At 38.7% G+C, this 13,033-nt stretch overlaps 1 protein-coding gene across 1 annotated transcript in view; it reads left to right on the forward strand.

The window, feature by feature from the left end:
* The window catches only part of LOC140169664 (ammonium transporter Rh type B-like), a 95,054-nt gene that overhangs the window by 72,191 nt on the left and 9,830 nt on the right, over positions 1-13,033 (forward strand). The window contains exons 5-8 of the mRNA XM_072192950.1: positions 1,183-1,346; positions 6,756-6,893; positions 8,654-8,787; positions 12,447-12,622. Of these exons, the coding sequence (XP_072049051.1) occupies positions 1,183-1,346; positions 6,756-6,893; positions 8,654-8,787; positions 12,447-12,622 (612 nt within the window). The remainder of the gene's footprint in view (positions 1-1,182; positions 1,347-6,755; positions 6,894-8,653; positions 8,788-12,446; positions 12,623-13,033) is intronic.

A 13,033-nucleotide genomic window follows, 5' to 3' on the forward strand; every position in this document is an offset into this window, starting at 1 on the left:
ACCTCATACTTGGCCATTTTAGTTCCAAAAGTGCCCATTTTTGCACGCTTCATGCAAATTTATTCTACTTTTGCACCATATTTCATCCGTTTAGCTTCAATATGGCAAAAAAAATGTGTGTGCTTCGCGCGCATTTTTACCATCAATTTATTCTGTCGCCAAACGGTACTGGATTCCATATACTTCAAGAAATTTTTCCCAACCCTACCCCCCCCCTGTCAAAAACAAATCTACACCACTGGATGAGGAGCAACTTCAGACAAATGCAGTGTTCACTGTCCTAACCATAATCCCAACCTTAACCCTGATCACTGGAATCAGTCCAAATCCTAACCCTAAAACTTAATCATCTGCATAGGTATATCCTACAAATCCTGGTACATGGGATGTGCAGAGACCATAGATTGCAGTATATCAAAACAAGTCTTAATGCTATCTACCGTAGATATCACTATATCAATTAGGGATTCAATCATGTTTCACCATTGTTTATCACCGTTTAACAATGATGCGTCCACATCGTCTGCGTGTTTGCCTGAGCGAAGTAAACCATGCAGACGCGTGGGATGCGAAGTTGTTAAACGGTGATGAACAACGGTGAAACATGATTGAATCCCTTTCAACAACGAAAACAATCTAAAGATCGTATAATTCACTAATCATTGCCACTCAGCTTTACAAAAAGATCGGTGATGGAAATTACTTGGGACTAAAACTACAGAATAAAACGGCAATGTTTAGCCGCTACCTCCAAAATACTGAATTCAACTTGTAAGCATGTATACGCAGACAGGTTCCAGGCATGACGAATCTCATGTTCCCACACATAACGCACATACGCGCTTGTGTTCGCGTACATACAATATATTGTAAACTGTGGATTCATCATGGATTAACAATGGTTGGATCCTGTACAAAGATATAGGAAGAGTTGTTGAAAGTAATGCTATCTACCATCGGTAGCAGTGTGTGTGTGGCGTGTGTACGTAATTCTATATCAATCCATGATATTATGAGTCTACTCCTACCTATAAACCTGATCATAGAACAACTTTTGTCTAGAAGCCCTATCTTAGAAAATTTTGTCACTCGAAAATACCCCTTTACAATTTGAAATATAAAGCAAGCAAAAAAAATGAATTAATAAAATAATAGCTATCTAACGTTGTTCTTATCTTCCAGGTACCATTTTCCTGTGGTTGTTCTGGCCTAGTTTTAACAGTGCCCTTGCAGCTGAAGATGCTCGTCACCGTGCTGTTCTTAACACCTATTACTCCCTGGCAGCCTGCTGTATCGTTACTTTTGCATTTTCAAGCTTGTTTAACAAAGAAGGAAAGATGCAGATGGTTAGTATTATATCATGATTACAGTGACTCCGGGCAGTGACTTTAGCCGTGTGATAGTTTTTATTATATCACTCATACATAAATTCTAGACAGTTCATTGGTTGATTACCATTTGCCATTTTACTATCACCCTCTCCGTGTGATAGTCTTTACCATCATGTGCTCTGCCGTGAGTGCGCCTGCTTGCGCAAACCGTCGCGCTGACTCTTGGACTCGTTGATTTAGTTATGGGTGGACCCCAAAATGTGAAATATATCACGGCAAAAACATGGTGTTATGTTGATGAAAAATGTATTTCCTACCTTAAATAGTATTTTAGTAATAGAATTTATGCATGAGTGATATAAAACAAATATTAACTGTCTTAAATTAGTGTAATAATGGTAGAAATATAATCACTCGGTGAAAGATGTAATGTTCCATTCCACTGCCGTTCCGGCTCGTGGAATGGAACAATCCATCTTTCACCTCGTGATTATATTTCACCATCACACTCATAGACAGTTAATATTTGTATACTATCACATGGCATGAAGAGAAACCATGTGATATCATGATATAAAGCAAATATTACATGCTAATATTCGTGTGATAGCTGCAGCCATCAAAGTACCCCGGATCCGTGCTTGTCAAGGAGAATGGTCCAGTTAACATGGTTAACTATATTTTGGGACCCACTTTTACTGAGACAACATTTTGAGTTAAGTCCACCAACATCTGCTCTATTAATGTTGGCTTTAAAGTTACACCCTTCTCAAAAATCTGAGGTTATATTATTTTGACCAGTTATATTTATCTGGGGGCACTCAACTTAAATTTTGGTAGGGGTGTGCAGCACAAAGCGCCAAACTTTTGGGAACTAAGAACTTATTTTCGGGCAAAATGGGGGCTTGATGGGGGGGGGGGTGGTCTAGTGAACTATTGGGCCAAAGTATAGGTTGTGTGTAGCTCTAAAAAAATCCAACTTTGTCCAAATTTGAGCTAAAGAGCCACAATTTTCAGAGTTTGAGGCTAAAAGAACTGGAGCATGTTCCAAATGTGGGTCTTAGGAACTGCCAGAGAGCCTGAAAAAGGGACCCTTGACCCGTACCACCTTTACATGTGAGTCTCAACAGAGTAAAGCCTGGTGGATAGTCACAGCGTTTTTCACGCAGAGGCAAATCGCCGCGATATCTCGCCAACGTGTGCGACTTTTCGGCGAAAGTGTGCGACTTATCACGCTTTCAATTGCGAGAAAAAAAAAATTATAGGCTGGCGTTGCCAGTCTATTATGGTGACATATGTTGCCTAAATAATAGCGTCTTGTCCGTTTGTATGCATTTTATAACAGTGTCATTTTCGTATGAAGTAATAATGCATGATATATAGGATGGTATACCAGTGATTTTTGAAGGACAAGATTTTCTTTCTCTCTCTCTCTCTCTTGTGCTTTGAATATTCACCGCCAAATAGATAGTCTCGAGTCTTGCACAATGGCAAATACTCCGGCGGAGTCAAGCGGTCAGGCTAAATAACCTAATAGGCCTATATTAAAATAATAATAATAATTATATAGTGGTTATGTTAGGCCCTAAGCTGCCCTATACCACTGAGGATCATGAAAGTAGCCTAGATCACTGCACATCACAGGCATGAGAATCTTCCTGCTTTTGCAGGTCCAAATTTCCACTTTCTTATAATTTCAGCCCGTTTTTGGCCTTTTTTAGCCTCATTTCACACACTTTTTCAGGCTTTTTCAAACTGTTCAGGTTTTTTCATGGCTGATCATTCTTATGCCTGACATCATGATGCACATAGGCCTACTGACTATTGAAAAAGATCAAAAGATCTATCTCTTCCCTGCATCCACTCCTTCGATTATTTAACAAATAGCAATGGATTGTAAGGAATTCATTTTCTTTTGGACATCACGATAATCAATCCGATGTAAGATATAGAGATGAGGATATTGTTCCACTTTTAATTTGAAGCTGTTCAATTTGTTCGTCGGTCAAGTTCGCCACGATGTCTGTGATTTCTTCATGCTTACTTTGGGGCAAGTCACGTGGGGAAATAACACGACCTGATTGGACAAGTACAGAAAATCGCCAGCTAAAATCGTTTCCAGTAGAAAAATTTCTACTTGAACTTTTTCTATCGCAACTCCGTCGGCGGCAAAAATGGACTCGCTAGCGTTTTCCGCTGAACAAGTGCGACAAAGTCGCTGTTCGTCGGCGGGAAAAAAATCGCTGCGATTTGCCGCTGCGAGTAAAACGCTGTGACTATCCACCAGGCTTAATATAAAAATTAAAAAGACAGTAGAATTGCCTTCACCCTTCCTGGCAGTTATTATTGCTGTTAGGCCAAAACAAAAATTGTTTGCTTGCCCTCGAATGGATTTTAAAAATTGGGTGGGTCGGTCGGTCGGGAAAAGGTTTTTTTTTTTTCCGTTTCCCAGAAACAGACATGGCGAATACCGAATCGGCGAATGCAATTAATGGTTCAAGCATTTCCGTAGCAGCAACATCACGCCATGGTCCAGCATCTGTGCTCGCCACTTGCACCTTAAACAATTGTAGCTCTTCTACATGTAGGCCTACGTTTAATAAAGTGTACAATTCTCCTACATGTAGTGTTTTCTGCTTTTCAAAACTATCATATTAATCAGCGTGTTCGGTCCCTTGCTTCACCTGTACAGCTAGCGCTACTCGTGTTGTGTCCGCCATGTTTAAAGTGAAATCATATTTATACCAAGCGATTTGTGCTCTTAATAAAAGTAGCCTCAACAAACATGTTGAAAAAAATAGTGCAATGTTATACTTCCTAGTCGATACAAACAAATATCATGAATCTAAATATTTATAAACAAGAAATGAATATCTGGTACAACTGTTTTCAAATTTTATCTACTTTTACCATATTTTAACATCTGCTATATTGTATCCATTCTTGCACGATATGCACGGTTATATTTTGCCTGTAAATAAACTCATCCCTAGATGCGCCGTCCGAAATGTGCAGGTGGATAGCAAATTGTATTAGAGCTTAGACAGTGAGGTGGTATACGAAATTGCGGAACCCGACAGTCAGGTACAGCCGGACACGTAAACATGCAGGATATGGTATTTTACAACGTTTCTTTTAAATCATCGGTTTTTCAGGCGAAAAATACATGCCATTTTGGGAAAATCGCAAAAAAAAAAACTTTTTCAAAAAAAAAAAGTTCTCTGGTCGGGACTGCCGAGACGGTCGGTCGGACGAGGGCAAGCAAACAACTTTTTTTTGGCCTTATTTCAGCATTTTGGGTAAAGAATAACGTATTAACAAAATGAAAAGTTGACAGAAATTGTACGTCATTATGGCTTTAAGCCCACCAACATCTTCCCTGCATGTAGTAACCTGGGGGTGGGAGGGTAATGTCCATACGATGTATGTACCGCAAACATGGGTAGCATTTTTTGCCTTTTGGTATATCAATGACCCCTAGGTCAATTTTGGTATTATATGGATGGTTCTTTTTCCATTGGAAAATAGCCCAATTTTTGCCTCAATCTAACCAAAATCTTTGAAATTTCGTCAAAATTTGGGTGATAATTGGTATAAAACGAAGACACTTCGGGTTAAATTTGGCCGAAAACATTTGGTATATCAATGGATTCAAATTTCTTGAAAAATGGGTATATTGATGAGTCTACTTTCAAATTCTCAGTGGCACACCCCAACCAAAACCAAACTTGAGTACCCTGCCTGTGGTTTGAAATGATGCCATACTTAACATCCCAAGGTTAATTTGTTTTTATATTTGACCAGTTGTATTTACTTATATTTAAAATTTAGAAAATGGATGTGTTTTTGCAGCTGATCTCTTTATTTGCACAAACATTGAGCAGGCTTGGCAAATTTTAACTCAAAATAAGGCATTTTATAATTAGACCAACATAGGAAGGACACCTAGTTTATTAAAAAGCCAGTACTTTTATGCAGGGCCATAGATTTGTCTTCAAAAAGTAAATATTGTCGGCAAAATAATGTGCTTGTTAGCTGATTAAATCATAGCCGCCCCACTTTTTGAGAAATTTGTTATGTTTTTCTTTATATCTTTATTCCAATTTGGACATTGTATTTTGGCTGCTCAACCTTGCTATGACTCTGCATTAAATACAATGTGTTGTGCATTGCTGAGGGCATTGGAACTTATAATGGAAGTTATATTGGAATATTAATTTTGTTTGAAAGTACAGTCCATGAGCCTCTCTTATCCAGCCACAATGGCACCAAGCATTGGCTGTAAGTGTAAAATCTGGATAAGTAAAAAATTACTCAAAGTGGGGATACGGGGGGGGGGGGTACTCAGTACAAACGCCCATACGGGGGCGTGCCGCAACCATGGGTAGCATTTTCGGCCTTCTGGTATATCAATGACCCTTTTTCAAAGCCTATTTTGGTATATGAATGGGTCCTTTTTTTAAATTTTTCTCAATTTTTTCGGAAAACAGCCCAATTTTTCCTTAATCTAGCCAAAATTTTCAAAATTTTCCCAAAATTTTGGGAAAATTTGTAAAAACTAAGACAATTTTAGTTAAATTCGGACGAAAATTTGGACTTTTGGTATATCAATAGGTCCAAATTTCTTGAAAAATTGGTATATTTATGGGTCCACTTCCAAAATCTCAGTGGCATGTCCCTACCAAAACCAAACTTGAGTACCCCCCGGGGGGATATTAACACAAAAGGATGGTATTTGAGTGCTGTAAGCCACATAGTTATGTCCTAGCTTCTATGCTTCAGTGCATAGACCCTACCCTAGGGTCTATGTTTAGCGTTCCCTGTGATCGCGATGCCCCGATTGCAATTCGTGCGAGATCGAGGCACATACTATCACTTCTAAAGTTGAGTGCCCCCAGGCTGTAAGTACATATACGATTTTTAAAGTTTACTTCAAGGACTGTTAAATGTCGAAATTATATATATAATAAGTTTTAATAATTTGCCATAAAATTATTTATTAAAATTATTTGATATCAGAAGGACATTCCTCATATTTAGAATGCAACTTCGCGTGTCTGATGTGCTCACAAAAACCAAAAAAAATACTGTGCAAACGTTGCTATCCGATTCTTTAAAGGGTAAGAAAAACAGTAAAGAACAAAAACAGTAAAGAACATGCCAGGGAATACGAGTAGATACACATAGTTTCTCTGTTTTCAAGATGAAGAATTTTATTGAGATTTTTTACTTAAAGGCTCTTTTTATGATTGACCACAAATCCTGGAAAGATGGTCGACGTGAGATTTTTGTGTGGTGGATGTTGGGAAAAAAAGTTCCTCAATCCCATGGGAACAACGTGCAAAAAGCGAGCAATTTTACTAATGAGAAAAACTATTAAATTAAAATGGCTTTATCATTGTGATTATGTTGTGTACTTTACAGGAGCATATTCAAAATGCCACATTAGCCGGAGGTGTTGCAGTGGGTACCACAGCTGATTTGATGATCTTCCCGTGGGGAGCCGTGCTGCTTGGATCCTTAGCTGGATTTATCACAACATTTGGATTCCACTATGTTACAGTAAGATATAAAATTTGCGGGAACTTCAGGGGCGTGCCCAGAAACAGGGACCCCGGGGGGCTGAAGTCTGAACGAAAAATGTTTTTAAAGGTTTAACATGGGTGCGTAAGCGCCGCAGCAAGCGACAGGGGTGTGTCTGAGGGGGGGCCCTCAGAATTGGAAAAATTTTGAAAGTGAAAGCCCCAGTGGAGCCATTTGGTGCAACATTTGTACACATTTATTGATTATTTTTGGAGCATTATATTTTAACAGATTTCCAACTGAGCCGTGAATTTTAGTTTTATATGAACACGCATGATCAATAACTCGCAATCAAAGCTTAAATGAAGGCATTTGGTGCAACATTTTTACATTATTATTGGATATTTTGGAGCATAGGCCTATTATATGCATCTATTTATAGGAATATTTTCCATTCAGCTCCATTCTCGGAAAATTTGACCGAAAAAGTGGCTATAAAATGCATTCAAATTTCCTTCAAAATTTGTGAAATAGGCCTATGGATCCACTTTTAGGGCGCCTTTTCTCCCCCCTTTTGATTTTAGGGGTACTATGCCCCCTGGCTATGCCACTCTCACTTCCTCTCCCTCCCTCTCTCTTTTCCTTCTCTCTCTCTCTCTCTTTCTCCCTCTTTTTTATTTTTTTTAAAGACCGGGGGCTGAAGCCCCAAAGCCCCCGGCTGCACTCTGCACTTATGGGTGGATTTAGTCAGTTGTGGGGTGGGATCAGGGCTTGCAGAATGGCTTGTCTGGCTGCCCAGGATTAAAATCATGACACTCCATTGAAAAAATATGCAAATCAAGAAATTCCCTGAAGAAAGCGCTATCATGGTTGTTTGATGGCATGTAGAACTGTGATCATTTCCAAACAAAGTTGAACACTGATGGCGCTATTTATCTTAAATCTTGTTTGCAACTTCACAAGGGGTAGACACTAATGAAAAATGAGAAACAAATGGCATGGAATGAAAGGAATAACTTATATTAGTGGGCTAAATTAAACTTAAAATGTATTATAGCACCCCCCCAATTTGCACACAAATGCACACAGCAGAAAAAAAAAAATCTGCGAGTCCTGGGTGGGGTGCAGCTGGGACCTTAGCAAATGGGATGAACTTTCCATAGCAAAATACCCCTAATTTTACCTAAGGGGCCCAAATTTCGAATTATTTGTGGTAAAAAAAAGTTTCCAAAATTGAAATGTGGCAAAAATTGGGGCCTCTGGTATAATAATGGGTCCAAATTTCATGGAAATTTGTATAATGATTTGTCCACTTCAGATTCTCAGAGACACATCCGTAAGACAAAAATTTGTGTTTGTTTTTACTCCACAGCTTTGAAAGAGGAGGTGCAGGAGGGCAGATTTTTTTAAATGTTGTTTTTAGGATTTGGAGTATCCCTGGACCTCGCTAGAGTTAAATGCTCTAAAGGATCATTCATGGTGACTTTAAAAAAAATCATTTTATTTCTTCTACATGTATATGCAAAGTTATAATTTGTGTTCATGTCATAGTCTGTAATGAATGATTTCAAAATGGATACAAATCCAATGTATTTTGAAATCAATAATAATAGACTATGACATGAACACAAATTATAACTTTGTATATTGAAGACATGAAACTAAAACAAACCTCATGATGGTGAATCTGAGCTATGAGATGGGACCCCGGGCCGGAGGTCCAGAGGTGGGTGCGGTTATTCCTTAAATGCTTTTAAAATCTTTGAAGTTTCAATATCTTGACTCTCAATTTTTTTCAGCCGTGGATGTCCAAGAAACTCAAGATTCATGATACATGTGGTGTAAACAATCTCCATGGTATGCCTGGCATTGTCGCAGCTCTTGGGGGCGCTGTGGTAGCAAGCCTTGCAGACAAGGATCTCTATGGTAGAAAGTAAGTCACTCTAGCTCAATGGTGAATCCAAGAAATTACTCATAATTCAACAGTTTCTGTGGCCAAGTGAGGCTGAGTAGCACTCTAGGTAGAAATAATATATGACATTACCTGACAGTCCAAAATAGGCCATTCCGACATTAAGAGTGAACGATGTCTTTGTCCATTGTCTTTGTTGGCCCTCTTTGTACCTGTTGCTTAAAAATAAGTTCCGATTATTATGTAATTGTTCATGATCGTTGGTAACTGGTGGTTCATTATGTCTTTTCGCCCTCCACCAGTTCCAACATAGACCATGGTTCCAAGCACAGGGAATAATAAAAAAAGCTTTGAAAGTTGCCCAAATTGCTAAAAATTTGCAGCAAAAAGTTACCAAAACATTGTGGGAATCGCTACCAATCGCTGGTTAAGTAGCATTGTTTGTAGGGTGTCTTGGGCTACCTGGTTGCATTAGAATTTGACTACGCACATATTTTATTATTCGCAGGCCTTCGGCCAGGTTTTCGACAAAAGTGTGAAGCTGTATATGCCACATACATTAATCATATGCCAATTTATTTACGGTGAAGGTAACTTTCAGTCAGCTATTGACTGATGAGATTCAACGAAAACGTGAATAGCCTCAATTTGGGGGGAAGGGAGGTCATGAGGATAAAACTAGGCATAGCTTTGTATTAATAACACAACTTGTCTACATTTAGACTGCCAGTATGTTTACCATTTACACAGCTTATTAGGATATTTATGTGTGTTTTAAGGTGGTACTAAACCCCTTGATAAATTTGTGACTATTTTTTCTTTTTTTTCAAAAAATAATAACACACTGGTAACAAAGGTTATGTATATTATACTAGGGCAAAGAATCCAGTTACTAGACTGGAATTTCAGTGACTCAAGACAAGTGGTACGTCATTTATGATAAGAAAAGAGGTACTGCTTGAATGTACCTCATTTCTTAACATATATAATGAACCACTTGTCTTGACTCACTGAAATTTTAGTGAAGTAATTGGATTCCTTGCCCCTATAATATACATAACTTTGTTACCAGTGTGTAGTTATGTTTTTGAGAAAAATGCAAAATTAGTCACAAAATTTTTCAGGGGGTGTAGTACCCCCTTAAAATACCAAAATATACCAACAATTTTCAGGTCTTCTATTTCTGGTTGGCCATGACACTGATTACTGCTTTATACTCATTTGCCTCGGGTAGAGACACAGACTTTATGCCATGTGAAGCGTGAAATTAGTAATTATCTGATTTCTACACGCACAAAAAGTGCTGAGTCTGGTATTATGAAAGGCTATAGATTAATAAATCCAAAAGGGTTAACAACCCTGGTGCTGTTGATCTTATCCGGCTATTCCATTTGAAATCTACCCCCCCCCCCCCAGTGTGGGAGATTAAGGTCATGTCTCAGGGGTGTATGGATTTCAAGTGGAATAGCCCATTTGAAGAGTGGGAAAATGGGATATATTCAAAGGCTGGCTGGCTTGTGTATATTTTGTATTCATTTTTTGTGATGTTTAATGTATTGAAAAATATCAATGTTTTTCTGACATTGACTTTATTAATGTTTTCAATTATTAGCATTGACACCATAGAAATTGATTGATTGATTTTATTTGGTTCTATTCAAAACAGAGTATTATACAAATCAGAGATACATAAATATATATTATTACAAGTTTAAAATATGTTACATATGACACTAGACCAGGCCTTGTCAACTAGTTTATTTGAAGTACCAACTGAAAAATTTTAGTGATCATGAAGTGCCATCAGCATGTCAAGGGAGGACTCTGCGAGATAGCGCGTATGCATAGCAGTTAAGGTGCAGTGGTGCTTTATGGGGGGTCCAGGGGGCAGTGCCCCTGGAAGCTGATGATTTTAAGGTTTTTAAAGGCCCAGATTGGATATTTTTACCCCTTTTTTGTTCAAGATTTATGTGAAAAAATTATTAAAATTACCGCGCACCACTTTGACTGACTCCTAGCGCCACAAGTTGCGCGTGCGCCGCCAGTTGAGAAGAAGATAAAAATAAATTAGGAACCAGGGTAACCCATAAAAGTAATTTTTCAGAGTAACCTATAAAAGTAATGTATCAGGCTTATTTTCAATAATGGGGTCCTTCATAATCATCAAATTGTCTATGTTGTTGACATGAAAATTTTATTAATAAAGAAGACAAAATTACAACCAAATCAGTGAAATCACAGCATACGTCATTGCTAAAAGGGACTGGGTACATGATTGGTATGATTTTAAAGCTTTCAGGTTAAGATTTCAAATATAATATTGTTATTGTTATACTGTAAACGTTCGTATAAATAGAGAGCTACCTCCTCTAAAAATCCCAACAACAAAAGTCAACAATTAAGGGCATGTGCCCTATTTGCTGGTGGGATTTTTATGGGAGGGAACTTTTAGTGTGTGTCTAAAATTCCAGTTAAGAGAGCCCATAGCTCCATTAGGCGACCGTTTACGGTATCTCAAAAAGTTATTTTTTTTGACGTTGTGCTCCTTATGTTGGAGTGAGTCACAGATATTCAATGTAATCGATGTTTTCACTGGTTTTATTTCAATGTCAATGGTCAATGTTTTTTAAACATCGCAGCAGCTTAATTGTATGTATTCAAAGCAGGAAATCAAGGTGTCAAAGCCATGGACGAAAGAACAGACTGCGTACTATCAGTCAAATCCCTGTGCATTGTATGCTGTGAATTCTTGCATATTCACGAGGGCCGATTTTTTTATCGTTCCGCATCTAACAATCACATAAGCGTTGCGTGCCTTAGCGTATACGCGATAGAGCATTGCGTGTCTTCGCGATTATGTGATAGACCGTAAAAATATACAGTAAGTGCGTAGCAGTCTCTCCTGCCGCATTTCATGGAACAATCTGCTATCTCTTTCGTCCATGGTCAAAGCATTATAAACGTGTTTTCCTGTCAAATTCAGAGGTTCAGATAATTAATGCTAGACTGTATTCCGGGGGCAACAGTCACTCAGAAGACCCATTACTCAGAAGGCCCACTATTCAGAAAACGTCACCCAGAAGGTCCGCTGTTCAGAATTCTGAATAGCGGGCTTGTTTTCATTTAAAAGAAGACCCGCTAATCAGAACACCTGTAAATCCCACTAGTACTCAGAAAATGATTAAAACAGCTCACGAGTCAGAATTGTGAATAGTGGGCATTCTGAGTAGCTGGTCTTTTGGGTAACGGATACAGCCCGCTAGCCAGAAAACCTGCTAGTCAGAAAAAAATCTGAGTAGCGGGACTTTAACATGAAATACAACAAAAAGCCCACTATTCAGAAAGTCTGTTATTCAGAAGGCCGGCTACTCGGAAAATTCTAACTAGTGGGCCTTCTGAATAATGGGTTTTCTGAATAGCAGATCTTCTGAGTGATGGGGTGCACCCACTAGCCCTATTACAGGGCCTTTTTGCTATAAACTGAGAATTGCTAAAAACCCAGTGATAGCTCACAACCCACTAACCGCTGTCCCCGAGAACAGCGGTTAGTGGGTTAAGCAGTTCTCGGGGTATAGCGTGTCTCTGAGTATAGCATGTAAAAAAAGAAAGAAAAAAAGGCCCTGTAGTAGGGCTAGCACCCACTGTATTCATAATATATATTCTATGTTCCTGTCTTACAGTCTGTATGTCATGTTTCCTGCACTTAAACCTGGTGGGGAAGGAGAGATGGAAGACATGGTGACGGGCAGCCCAGAGAAGATGATGTCTGGACGATCAGCTAGCGGTCAAGCTGGATATCAACTGGCTGCACTTGCTGTTACACTCGTCATTGCTATTGTGGGTGGTCTTGTCACTGGTATGTATTACACATGTGTGGTGTGGTGGCGAAAAAGGTGCCCCAGTCAGAATTTTTGCCCCCCCCCACCTGCAGTTTTCCCAGTAAAAAACACTTTTTGCGTAAAATGTGTTGCCTTTTTGCCCCTTCCATATTTTTTTTGCCCACCCTTGAACACAGTCACATATGTAGATTAATTTAAGTATTTATTGTGTGCAGGTGTGTGATGGGAAATCATCCAAAAAGGGCTGTTTTAAATTTGTAATTTTATTTTTCTGTCTCGATGTTGTTGGAAAATGGAGGGGCCGTCTCCCTCCTGCTGCTCATTTTGAGAATATATTGAAACCTAAACTTATCAATAGTAGCGGTATTAGAATTTCTTTCCAGGAAAGGAGCAAAGTGAATTTAAAGGGAAATATTTTGAGAAATTAA

The sequence above is a fragment of the Amphiura filiformis genome, chromosome 14 (assembly GCF_039555335.1).
Source record: "Amphiura filiformis chromosome 14, Afil_fr2py, whole genome shotgun sequence".
NCBI lineage: Eukaryota > Metazoa > Echinodermata > Ophiuroidea > Amphilepidida > Amphiuridae > Amphiura > Amphiura filiformis.